The following is a 14,089-nucleotide window of genomic DNA, read 5'->3' as shown; positions in this document are numbered from 1 at the left end:
TATTGTATCATGAAGCTCAGTTCTTTAAACATGCAGTCATAGCCACTGCCTCTGGGTGCAAGCAGAGGCTGAGAACCAGTTCAGCACTGCCGCCGTCAGCACCGGTATCTGGACCCTTCATTAATATTTATGGCACCATAGACTAAGCATAGACCCCTCCACGACTCAGGGAGTCAATGCTGTACTCTGAAAACAGTTTAGTCTTGGCTTTTAATGTCAAAGTAAAAGATTCTAAATGCTTGCAAAAAAAAAAAAAAGTGCCTCAAGTAAGATACAGTTCAGTTCAGTCGCTCAGTCATGTCTGACTCTTTGCGACCTCATGGGCTGCAGCATGCCAGGCTTCTCTGTCCATCACCAGCTCCTGGAGCTTGCTCAAACTCAGGTCAATCAAGTCGGTGATACCATCCAACCATCTCATCCTCTGTCGTCCCCTTCTCCTCCTGCCCTCAATTTTCCCCAGCATCAGGGTCTTTTCCAATGAGTCGGCTCTTCGTGTCCAGTGGCCAAAGTATTGGAGCTTCAGCTTCAGCATCAGTCGTTCCAATGAATATTCCCAGTTGTCAAGTAGTATACCCAGGCAAGAATATATTGACTGAAACAGTTGGGAGGCTGTCCTTGAGATTCTGGATATTCCTAAAATGTGGTGAAACCCAATGAAGATGTTTCAGTCAAGAAGCAACATGGTTTGTTTTTGTATCCAGAAATATATATATATATATATATATATATATATATATATATATATACATATTTGTTTTTGCTATATTTTTAAGAGTTCTTTAATGCTTAATCATTTATAAGTGTTTCAAATACCTTCTCCCACTCCACGGCTTATCCGTTTACACCCTTATGGTTAATTTGATGAACAAAAATTAATAATTTAAATGTAATTCATGTATCTTTCTGACATGATTAGTTTTCTTGAGGCTTATTTTAGAAGTTTGTCTACTCTAAGGTCATCATAGCTTCCTTTGTTGCAACCCATTTTTCTGTCCAGTATGGTAGCCACTAGTCACATGTGGTTACTGAGCACTTGAAATGTGGCTAATCTGAACTGAGATGTGCTAGAAGTATAAAACACACATTTCAAAAATTGAGTGTGAAAAACAAATATCACATATAAAATATATTTTGGGGGCTGTTGGGATATATAAAAATATATATTTATATAAAACAAAATAATATTTTATATTGATTTGATATATAAATAATGTTTTATGTACTGTGTATATATACTATTACATATACACAATCATGTATACATATATTATTAATGCCTAATATAACTCTACTGGGTATGGAATTCATAGTCTATAAAATTTTATATTCAAAATGGTTGGTCATTGCCATTTAGTGTTGCACTTTGGAAATCTGAGGTCAGTCTGACTATTGTTCCTTTTTATATCTACTACATTTTTTTTCTGCCTGATTGGGAAATATTAAGATTTTCCCCAGAGATGTTTCTTTCCATTAATTTCACTTGGTAATTACTTTTATGTATTTCTTGAAATGTAAGTATTTTCACTACTATATCTGTTTCCTCTTTTGCATATATTTTTGTAGTTAATATTATACATTACTATATTTTTCTTATCCTATCCTTTATGTCTTTTAGCTTTTCTCTTATTTTAATATGCATATTTTTCTTTTGACCTTTGAATGGATCATTTAGGCTGATCTTCTGTTGTTTATTGACTTAAAATAGTTTTTTTTTCATTTTCTTTTCTGTAGAGTTTTATTTTGAAATAATTTTAGATTGCAGAAGAGTTACAGAGATAGTCACAGAAAGTTTCTATATAGCCTTTACACATTTCCTAATAACAGCTTACATAACCATTTACACAGTACATTTATCAAAACTAAGGCAATATTGTTGGTAAAATACTTTTAACTAGGCATAGACAATTTTAATTTCTCCACTTTTTAAATTAAGTTCTTTTTTTTCTGCTTGTAGGTTCATTTCAGGATGAACCACATTACATTTAGTTGCTGTGTCTCCTTAAGCACCTACAGCCTGACAGTGGTGGTCTTTATTTGCCTTTCTTGACCTTAGCAGTTTTGAAGAGTACTTTGTAGAATAGTATTTTGTAGAATGTCCTTTAACTTGGATTTTTCTGATATTTTCTTTTTTTGAGAGTATCCAGGATGTGTTTTAATAGTGTGACAAGACAGGGACTTCCCATGTGGCTCAGTGGATAACACTCCATGCTCCCAGTGCAGGGGGCCTGAGTTCAATTCCTGGCTAGGGAACTAGATCCAACATGCCACAACTAAGACTTCTCATGGGAAATAGATGGGGAGACAGTGGAAACAGTGTCAGACTTTATGTTTTTGGGCTCCAAAATCAGTGCAGATGGTGATTGCAGCCATGAAATTAAAAGACGCTTACTCCTTGGAAGGAAAGTTATGACCAACCTAGATAGCAGATTAAAAGCAGAGACATTACTTTGCCAACAAAGGTCCATCTGGTCAAGGCTATGGTTTTTCCAGTGGTCATGTATGGATGTGAGAGTTGGACTGTGAAGAAAGCTGAGTGCCGAAAAATCACTTTCACTGGTGTATATGTCACCAGTGTATATGTCACCGGTGTATATGTCACTCTCACTCGTGTATATGTCACCGGTGTATATGTCACTGGTGTATATGTCACTTTCACTGGTGTATATGTCACTCTCACTCGTGTATATGTCACTGGTGTATATGTCACCGGTGTATATGTCACTGGTGTATATGTCACTGGTGTATATGTCACTGGTGTATATGTCACTCTCACTCATGTATATGTCACTAGTGTATATGTCACCGGTGTATATGTCACTCTCACTCGTGTATATGTCACCGGTGTATATGTCACCATTGTATATGTCACTTTCACTGGTGTATATGTCACCAGTGTATATGTCACTGGTGTATATGTCACTGGTGTATATGTCACTCTCACTCATGTATATGTCACTAGTGTATATGTCACTGGTGTATATGTCACTCTCACTCGTGTATATGTCACCGGTGTATATGTCACCATTGTATATGTCACTTTCACTGGTGTATATGTCACCAGTGTATATGTCACTGGTGTATATGTCACTGGTGTATATGTCACTCTCACTCATGTATATGTCACTAGTGTATATGTCACTGGTGTATATGTCACTCTCACTCGTGTATATGTCACCGGTGTATATGTCACCATTGTATATGTCACTTTCACTGGTGTATATGTCACCAGTGTATATGTCACTGGTGTATATGTCACTGGTGTATATGTCACTCTCACTCATGTATATGTCACTAGTGTATATGTCACTGGTGTATATGTCACTCTCACTCGTGTATATGTCACCGGTGTATATGTCACCATTGTATATGTCACTTTCACTGGTGTATATGTCACCAGTGTATATGTCACTGGTGTATATGTCACTGGTGTATATGTCACTCTCACTCGTGTATATGTCACTGGTGTATATGTCACTCTCACTTGTGTATATGTCACTCTCACTCATGTATATGTCACTAGTGTATATGTCACCGGTGTATATGTCACTCTCACTGGTGTATATGTCACCAGTGTATATGTCACTGGTGTATATGTCACTCTCACTCGTGTATATGTCACTGGTGTATATGTCACCGGTGTATATGTCACTTTCACTGGTGTATATATGTCAGTGCTACTCTCCCAAGTCGTCTCACCTTCAACCTCCCCACCCCCTCACTCCTCGAATTTAAATGTGGGCTCCACAATATTCAGATATTGTACACTGTGGGACCTTAGAAATAGTAGAAGTAAAGGTAGGAAATGCTTTCCAGAATAAAGATTGCTTGATGCTGAAATCATTTCTGCCAAAGGCAAGGATTAAGATAGCTAGGTTTCTATTTTGAACCACTGCTGAACAGTGGGGGGCAGAAATAAGAATTTAAAATAGAGTATCAATAGTTTCTTTAATTTTTGCATTTATGGCTATAAAAAAATTACATGAAAATGAAACTGTGATCCCATGCAGTAGCCATTTATTAGAAAAGAAAATGGGACAAAAATTACTTTGGGTCAGGTTGTTCTTGAAAATTCCTGTTATTTATAAACTGTCACTTTAAATAAGGGACTGATTCCATAAAGTGGGGAGGCTATTGTAAAACATTAAGACATACACAACTACATGTCAATTGGTCCCCACAGATTTTCAACTTTATCTAGAGTTTGACATGTTGACAATTTATTTTATTGTAATTAAATTCACGAGTCAAGATACTGACCAGAAATTGTTTTAGGTGAATAATGCTGAATATTTTATTGTAAAAGGAAAATGTTTCCTACAACAATCCAAGATAAGGAAAGGAATGACCCAATGACCTTGCTGCTGCTGCTGCTGAGTCGCTTCAGTCGTGTCCGACTCTGTGCGACCCCACAGACAGCAGCCCACCAGGCTCCCCTGTCCCTGGGATTCTCCAGGCAAGAACACTGGAGTGGGTTGCCATTTCCTTCTCCAATGCATGAAAGTGAAAAGGGAAAGTGAAGTCGCTCAGTCGTGTCCGACTCTTAGGTACCCCATGGACAGCAGCCTACCAGGCACCTCCATCCATGGGATTTTCCAGGCAAGAGTACTGGAGTGGGTTGCCATTGCCTTCTCTTAATGACCTTACCAATGTGAAAATTTTCATGAGTGATTATGGACTTTGGAATAATAACACCAGCTAGGAACCATCAAATTGAATTTAGCACTTCTTCACGTCCAATATATCTGTGAAATTTTAAATCAAATATATAAAAGTTCTGTGATCATTGTTCAGTTGACTTAGTATGAGGGAGAATTTATCTACATAACAAACATCATTCGCTGAATACATATTATGTGCTATTATATGTATAATGGGATGTTGATCATCTTCAAACAATCCTGCAAGGCAGGTATTATTATTTAAATTTTACATACAAGAATATTGAGACCCAGAGAGTTTAACTGACTTCTCCAAGTTAACACTAGTAGGACAAAGCTAAGATTCACAAGTCTGGTATGAAGTTTGCAGGCATGGTATTTTTTTTCTCCAAACTCCATACTGCCTTTCAAAATTGGCTTTATAATCTAAAACCACTTATATTTACAATTAAATCTTTTAAACTCCATTAAGTATATTCACAATTGGTTATTATGTGCTTGCCTTCAAATTCAACGAATCACAAAAGGTATTTTTTATATTGAGTGGGAAAGTGAACAAGATTATTACTTAATTAAGCCATTATTGAGGAGGGCCTGACAACACACTCCAGCATTCTTGCCTGGAGAAGCTCATGGAGAGAGGAGCCTGGTAGGCTACAGTCTGTGGGTCGCAAAGAGTGGGACACTTCTGTAGGGATTTAGCATGCATGTATGCAAGCCGTTATTACCCAGAAGCAACAAAGAGCAACTGGATTGTAAACTTCTTAAGTGTTAACATTATCCTGCCTATTGTACATTAAATAACTATTTGAAGTTTGTATATGTGTGTTTGTATATGTGTGTTTGTATAAGTGAAATTTCGAAGACCTTGTTCTATTACTTTCACTGGAAAGAAGATAAGCTTAGGTACAGGTCAAAATTGCATCATGACTCCTAAGTAGGAAACAATAATGCAGAAAACACTTGGTATTATTGAGTAGCTGTATCCTTGAAGAATCGCATGTGGTATGGAGTTTCATGGGGCAGCCTCGTGGTGGGAAGGAATTATATACATCCTGGAGGGAGCACAAACACTGAGGTAGGTGTAGGTTCCTACTTTCCAGTTTATTTGGATTTTTTCCCCTTAATCATTGTATAACTTTCATCAGTAATAAAGTAGAGGACTATGGATTGAGGCAGTGTGCTATACCAAGCATGTAGGCAAGATGATTGCTGAAATGGAGAAACAAGCTCCTCTTTTAAGGCTGATTAGAATATGTACTAGAGAACTGTGGGTCAGATGTGGGGAGACATTCTTTCTGTCATTTCTAAAGCTCTGTTCATCTGTGATGAACGGCATACTGCATTTGGGAAGTGAATGAAAATTCTAATTTTTCTTCCCTTCGAGTTTTATTTTATTTGGTTTTGTCTTATAGAGTTAGAGGGCAATGTGCCTGCTGTTATGAGCCTCATTTTCTACAGAGAAGTGAATCCTTACATCACCGTAAAAAGAACTGCAGTTTCAGTGATGTTTTATAAAGATGAAGTATTAGCATAAGCGTGATAACACCAAAATTAATCAAGGCAGTTATAACTGACACAAAATAGAGTGGAATTTTGGTATGCAATGAGAATAGTGAAGGGCTTTTTCAAATAATAAAATATTTTAATTAACAAATGTCTGAGAAGAGGCATGACTCTCCCACTGTGGCCTGAAATGATGGTAACATTATCAACGTCTTCATTTGTTTCCACACTCAATATTAAGTTTTACTGATTATTTACAATATTTTCTTCCTTTCAATTCCTACCGTATATTAAGGTTTTAAACAACACAAATTTATTATTTTACAGTTGTGGACATCAGAAGTCTGCCTGAGTCTTTTTGGGCAGAATAGAGGTGTCATGAGAGCTACATTCCTTCTGGAGGCTCCAGGTAAGAGTCAGCTTTCTTTAATCTTCCCCCTTCTAGAGGCTGTGTGGGCTTCCCTGGTGGTTTACTGATAAAGAACCCATCTGCCAATGTGGGAGAGTCAGGTTTGATCCCTGGGTCAGGAAGATTCCCTGGAGAAGGAAATGGCAACCCACTCCAGTAATCTTGCCTGGAGAATTCCAAGGACAGAGGAGCTTGGCAGGCTATAGTCCATAGGGCCACAAAAGAGTCAGACATGACTTAATGACTAAACAATAAAAAGGCTGTTTAGATTTTTTGGCCCATGGCTCGTTCCTCTCTCTTAAAGCCAGCAAATAGGATACTTAAATCTCTCTCTTGATCTTGACACTCCTGCCTCCTTTCACCCTTTTATAAGGTACTCTGTGCATGTGTGCTAAGTTGCCTCAGTCATATCTGACTCTTTGTGACCCCATGGACTGTAGCCTGCCAGGTTCCTCTGTCCATGGCATTTCCCAGGCAAGAGTGGGTTGCCATGCCCTCCTCCAGGGGATCTTCCAAACCAGGAATCGAACCTTCGTGTCTTATGTCTCTTGCATTGGCAGCCTGGTTCTTAATCACTAGTGCCACCTGTGAAGCCCTAAGGAACCCTGTTCAGTGCAGTTCAGTTCAGTCACTCAGTCACGTCCGACTCTTTGCAACCCCATGGACTGCAGCACGCCTGGCTTCCCTGTCCATCACCAGCTCTCGGAGCTTACTCAAACTCAAGTCCATCAAGTTGGTGATGCCATCCAACCATCTCATCCTCTGTCATCCCCTTCTCCTCTTGCTTTCAATCTTTCCCAGCATTGGGTCTTTTCCAATGAGTCAGCTGTTTGCATCAGGTGGCCAACGTATTGGAGTTTCAGCTTCAGCATCAGTCCTTCCAATGAATATTCAGGATTGATTTCCTTTAGGATCAACTGGTTGGATCTCCTTGCAGTCCAAGGGACTCTCAAGAGTCTTCTTCAACACCACAGTTCAAAAGCATTAATTCTTCGGTGCTCAACCTTCTCTACAGTCCAACTTCCACATCCATACATGACTACTGGAAAAACTACAGCTTTGACCAGACGGACCCCTGTTGGCAAAGCAATGTCTCTGCTTTTCAATATGCTGTCCAGGTTGGTGACCAACCTAGCCCCTCCTCCAAGGAGCAAGCATTTTCCAATTCCATGGCTGCAGTTATCAACTGCAGTGATTTTGGAGGAGAAAATAAAGTCTCAATGTTTCCATTGTTTCTCCATCTATTTGCCATGAAGTGATGGGACTGGATGCCATGATCTTAGTTTTCTGAAAGTTGAGCTTTAAGCCAACTTTTTCACTCTCCCCTTTCTCTTTCATCAAGAGGCTCTTTAGTTCTTCTTTGCTCTTTGTCATAAGGGTGGTGTCATCTGCATATCTGAGGTTATTGGTATTCCTCCCAGCAATCTTTAGTCCAGCTTGTGCTTCATCCAGTCTGGCATTTTGCATGTTGTGCTCTGCATATAAGTTAAATAAGCAGGGTGACAATATACAGCCTTGATGTACTCCTTTCCTGATTTGGAACCAGTGTGCTATTCCATGTCCAGTTCTAACTGTTGCTTCTAGACCTGCACAAGGATTTCTCAGGAGGCAGGTCAGGTGGTTTGGTATTCCCATCTTTTTAAGAATTTTCCATAGTTTGTGGTGATCCACACAGTCAAAGACCTGGCATAGTCATTAAAGCAGAAGTAGGTGTTTTTCTGGAACTCTCTTGCTTTTTCCGTGATCCAGTGTATGCTGACAACTTGATCTCTGGTTCCTCTGCTATTTTCAAATGCAGCTTGAACATCTGGAACCCTGTAGGGCCACTCAAATTATCCAGAATAATCTCCCTATTTCAGGATGCATGATTTAATCACACCTGCCAAGTTTTTTTTGCCATGTAAGGTAACTCACCCATTACACATGGACATCACTTGGGGTTTTTTATTCTGCCTATCAGAGCTCACCATCTGACCCCAAAGATTTACATCTCTACCACATACAAAATGCATTCACTCTATTGAAACATCCCTAAAAGTCACAACTCGTTACAGCATCAACTCAAAGTTCAACATCTTATCTAAATTATAAGATGAAAAGTTCCAAATCTCATCACCTAAAGCACCTGAATCAGATATGGGTCTGCTGCTGATCATTTAAGTATTCTCTAACAAAACATACTCTTTTCCTCATTGCCCTCATCAGCAGTTGTTTACTTTCATATTTCTACTAACAGTCTGTTCAAGGCAATCTAGACTATCAAAATCGTGCTCCTCAGAATTCTTTCAGCTTATTCCCATTGCTTAGTTGTAAAGGCTCTTCTCATTTGTAGGAACTTTTTACAGAAGCATTCCATTTCTGGGTACCAACATCTGTATTATTTTCCTGTTGTTGTCATAGTAAATTATCACTAATTTAGTGGATTAAAACAAAATAGCTTTATTATCTTACAGTCATTACTGTTACTTTACATCATAATCTACTGCTTCATTCTTAGATTAGATATTCTTCTAATTACTCTTTCTGCCTCTGCATTTAAAAAAAGAAAACTTCACTGCCACCATCAACAAAAACAACAACAGTTATAATAAGAAGTGTTCAAGCTATTGAGAGACAGCAGTTATAATAAGAAATGTTCAAACTATTGAGAGCTCATATCTGTTCCATATAATGGCCTTATATAGTAAGTGGGCATCCCAGATGGGGCTAGTGGTAAAGAACCCATCTGCCAAAGTAGGAGACATAAAAGATGCAGATTTGATCCCTAGGTGGGGAAGATCCCCTGGAGGAGGGCACGGTAACTCATTCCAGTATTCTTGCCTAGAGAATCCCATGGACAGAGGAGACTGGTGGGCTACAGTCCATAGTCACAAAGAGTTGGACACTAGTGGGTATGCACGCACAAGCACATTCATATATCACTCTATCGTTAAAGAAATTGAGGCAAAACAAGATCAAGGAACGCGCCAAAATCAAAAGTTTTGTAGTTGTGTGAATGACAAACTATTGCCTGCCCTATCAGAAAACAAAGGATGCCATTAAGCCATCAATCACTACCACCAATGGTGTACCACCCCTAGCAGTGCACCCTGAGGGGACTCAGGATGGGGACGAACAGGATACCGGCCCCATAGTTAATGTGCATATCAAAGGAATGATTTCACTGAGACCAACTCTTGCATCTTCTTATACACAGAAAAGAGCTAGGGACTTCCATGGTGGTTCAGTGATTAAGAATCCGCCTTCTTCTGCGGAGCAAGTAGGTTCCATTGCTGGTCAGGAAGTAAGAATTCACATGCTTCAGGGCAATTAAGCCTGTGCACAGCAACTAGAGAAAGTCCTTGAGTCAGCAAAGATCCAACACAACCAAAATTTTAAAAAATTGAAGAAGAAAAGAGCTAAATTCATTCACTTGAGGTATGTTGTTTTCTTTAATTAACTGTAATCTTTTGATGTTCCCACTACCTGGTCTTTGTTACAAAAACCTCTATATATCCTCTCCTCCCTTACCTTTTTGGAGCAGTCCCTCAGAGCTATTTGAGAAGCTGTCTTGAGGATCCTGGTGGGCAGTTGTGCAAAGGGTCACAAAGAGTCAGACGCAACTACAAGACTAACTACACACACAGATTTCTGGGCTTAAGTCCACAGAAAATCCACCAAATTTTAGGTTGTACCTTTTTTTCAGTCCATAGGTGGATGAATATGTAATTCCCCACAAAAAGAATTGTCTTCCTGAAAGATAACTTTCAACTCTTGAATATTATTATTTTTCCCCTTTAAAATAAAACCCAAATTGAGCTATAATATTGACAAAATGTTGATCATTACACTCAACTCCAATCATATATGGGGCTTCCCTAATATTCAGTTGGTAAAGAATCCACTTCCAATGCAGGAGACCCTGGTTTGATTCCTGGATCAGGAAGATCCCAGGAGAAGGGATAGGCTACCCACACCAGTATTCTTAGGCTTTCCTTGTGGCTCAGCTAGTAAAGAATCTACTTGCAAAGCCAGAGACCTAGGTTCAAAGCCAGAGACCTTGGTTCAAAGTGGGAGACCTGGGTTCAATCCCTGGTTTGGGAACCCCTGGAGAAGGGAAAGACTACCCACTCCAGTATTCTGGCCTGGAGAATTCCATGGACTGTATAGTCCGTGGGGTGGCAAAGAGTCGGACACAGCTGAGTGACTTTTCACTTTTTTCCAGTCATATATAATTGCTATTCTCTAAACATCTACACTTTCACCTCTATTTTTTGTCTTTTTTAATTTCTTGCTTTGGAAGATATTCCTTCAGTTTTCTTTACCTTCAGTCTCCATTTTAAACCCCATCTCCTTTGTGACATCTCCTGTTATATCAGGTCCCACAATGATTAATACTTCTACCATTCACTTAGCTAGCAGCCATACCTATTCTGTGATTTTTAAAAATACATCACAGGTTTATTTCTTCTTTGGATTGCCATAAAAATATTACAAGTCTTTTATTTTTCCAAATAGATTATACACTTGTTAAGGATTAACAGAGTATACTGCCTAAAAAACATTTAACAGCCATTTGAAGTTGGTGTGTGTGTGTGTGTGTGTGTGTGTGTGTAGGTAAAAATTCAAAAATCTTATTTTAGAATAACAACCAAAAGATAAAGCATTATGGTTCCATAGCACTTAGTAATTTGTATCTTCATTTTTCTGTAGTTTGTTTTTATAAATTCCATATGTTGAATTGTTATAAGTATCTTATAAATTGAAGTTGGCTGTTGCCACTTCTGATATTATTTTCTCCATCACAAAACTGTTCTGATTGTGTCTTTCATAACAGCATGCAGTTCAGTAAAGCTCATAGGATATCAACAGGAAAATAAAAATATTTTGGCATTAGAGAATATAATTTAAATTAATCTTCCATAGACTACAACATGAAATTTCATTCAGTGCCCTTTAGAGCAGTGATTCTCTAATCATGGCCATGACCTTTCATTAAATGTTCTCTGCATTCATCAATAGCAGACATAATTCCATCAATGTCTAAAGGTGATTTAAGAAAAAAAATAAATTACATATGTAAAGCCTGTAAGCTGATGGTTAGCTTCCAAAGTGCAGGTTTGAACTTTTGTTCTTATTCTTTGTGTGAAAGAATAAACATCTCAGAGCACATTTTCCCTATAAAAAACATCTATTGGGTGCTTAATATATGGAGGACACTTGCATGTGCTGGAAGACATAAATATATATTAAGATTTTTTTTCAAAGAACATACTTTTGTAGAAGAAAGAAACATTTTAGTAACTATTTAAAATATGTCATAGTGTTTTAAGGGCTTTCCAAATGGTGTTAGTGGTAAAGAACCTGCCTGACAATGCAAGAGGCCTAATAGACATGAGTTCCATCCCTGGGTAGGGAAGATCCCCTGGAGAAAGGCATGGAAATCTACTCCAGTAGGGAAGACACCCTGGAGAAGGGCATGGCAATCCACTCTAGTATTCTTGCCTGGAGAATCCCATGGACAGAGGAGACTGGCAGGCTACAGTCCACTGGGTCATAAAGAGTTGGACATGACTGAAGTGACTTAGCAGACACTCACAAAGTATTTTAAGCATGATTATGCACATACAAATAAATGACCCTTAGGATTCCAGAAAAAAGCAGAAGGGAATGAAAACTGGATCATTTAAAAGAGCTTAACAAAGGATGATTTACATCCTTTGTGAGTGGGATGTAGAGAAAGGGCAAGATAGAACTGTTACCACCTTTGGCTTGAAGAGATGAGATAGAGGGTAGAATTGGTCACTGGAACTCAGAGGAGTTTTAAATTTCATTTTAAAGAATATTTTCTCTTATTATAAGGGACACAGATAGACTCCAGCAAAGAAGCCAAGGGAATAAATATTCCAAACTCACCTCCCTCTTCCCTCTGTTCTCCTGCCATCATTCAATGATGGCTGATCCCAAGTGGCATTCAGAGGAGAGAGAGTCCATCCAGGTAGCTCCAGTGCATAGGCACCATGGAGAAGGAAGTGGAGCGGGCCTGGGGGAGCATATGGAAGACAGTCATCACAAATTCTCAAAAGCATAAACTAACAAATGGTTAGTTACTGGTGGATGATAGGAGAAAATGGGACCTTAAGAGATGAATGGTATTTTATCTAGAAGAACAGGTAGCTACAAGCATAACATGTAAAAGGAAATATCAACATAGAAGAAAAGACATCACAGTGTATAAGTTTATGGAGTACTGGGTTATTCAGAATGCTGCTACAAATAAAATTTCAAATGTTTGTATAAGTACCAGGATGAAAACCTGGCAATCCAAGTGTCAGCTACAAATTAGCACTTTCCATCTACCTCCACAAGGATTAAATCATGAACTGCTGCAACTGTTGACTTTCAACACCCCCTGAAAGGAGCTCAGGGTAGACAGCAGAAATGAGGTGCTCTGTGCTCTGGAAAAAACTGGCAGAACACGTCTTCAAATAGATATTTTTGGGAGCAATTTTATGAGCCCAATTCTTGTATATCCCCATATCTAGAAACCACTAAAATCCTTCATGGTGACAATTGCACTTCATGACTAGCAGAAGCCATATGCAAAAAAATATGTAAGATGTGCTTGATTGCATGTACTGTCCCTTCACCAAAATCCCATATATAGTGACTTTTCCCTCTATCTCTTTGCAGCAGTTTCTCAGTGGTATCTGAGGTGCTGTCTCCCAGGCTATAGTCCTCATTTTGCCCCCAGTAAAACTTAACTTGCAGCTCTCATCTTGTGCTTTTTTTCTCAAGTTAGCAAAAGCTTTTGTTACTTTAGGAAAGATAACGTACAAATTAACATCTTCAGTTCCTATCATTTTAAAGGTCTTTCATGTATGTAAATAAATCAGTTTAATTTTTTGGAAGCCATAAGGTAAAGCGATGTTTCAGGTAGCTATCATATATTTGTTTTATTCAACTTTTTTCCCCCTGGAGCTTGAAATAATTTGGAACTACCCTTTAAGATTCTTCTCATTGTTCCAGTCTGTTTTCTATGGAACATTCCAAAATCTTCTCATTCCAAAATCTTGTTCTGGGGAATTCTGGAGGTAGAATAAAGGTAGTTGGAAGGATTTTGTGTAGGAAGGGATAAGATACAATGGGTACAGGAGGTGGGAAGGGAAAAAGAGGATGGGGAGAAGGAAAATGGTGGAGAAGAAGAGAAAGAGAGAAAAGACATGGAGATTAAGGCAGAGAGGAAGAGAAGGAAGGTGGAGGAGATGGTGTTGCTCTGGGGTGAAAAGACCAGGACTTCGAAGTAAGGTATGTTTTTGGATCAGATTGGAAATTACCATTTACCAACTGTTTGACCTTGGAGAAGTTTCATTATAAAAATGGAAAGCATGATAATCAAAATCCAAGATACGATGAAAAGTAAATGTGATTTGATATATGATAGGTCTGAGCATATGAAAAGGCACTAATTTCCCTTCCTTTTATTTACTTTCTTTTTTTTTTTTTTTTTGAGCCACCACATGGAATTATTTAGCCT

General features: G+C 38.5%; 1 protein-coding gene across 1 annotated transcript in view; it reads right to left on the bottom strand.

Moving 5' to 3' along the window:
• LOC122438928 (cyclic AMP-inducible protein BP74-like) overlaps window positions 1-3,680 on the bottom strand; it is a 71,062-nt gene extending 67,382 nt beyond the window's left edge. The window contains exons 1-2 of the mRNA XM_043464239.1: window positions 3,420-3,680; window positions 2,538-3,389 (exon numbers count right to left, since the gene is read on the bottom strand). Coding sequence (XP_043320174.1) covers window positions 2,538-3,389; window positions 3,420-3,506 — 939 coding nt within the window. The 5' untranslated portion in view covers window positions 3,507-3,680. The remainder of the gene's footprint in view (window positions 1-2,537; window positions 3,390-3,419) is intronic.
• Between the last annotated feature and the right edge of the window lie 10,409 nt (window positions 3,681-14,089).

This window comes from Cervus canadensis, chromosome 3 (genome assembly GCF_019320065.1).
Source record: "Cervus canadensis isolate Bull #8, Minnesota chromosome 3, ASM1932006v1, whole genome shotgun sequence".
NCBI classification, from domain to species: Eukaryota; Metazoa; Chordata; class Mammalia; order Artiodactyla; family Cervidae; genus Cervus; species Cervus canadensis.
Note: the sequence above shows the minus strand (reverse complement) of the source record. Positions and strands in the feature narration are given on the sequence as shown.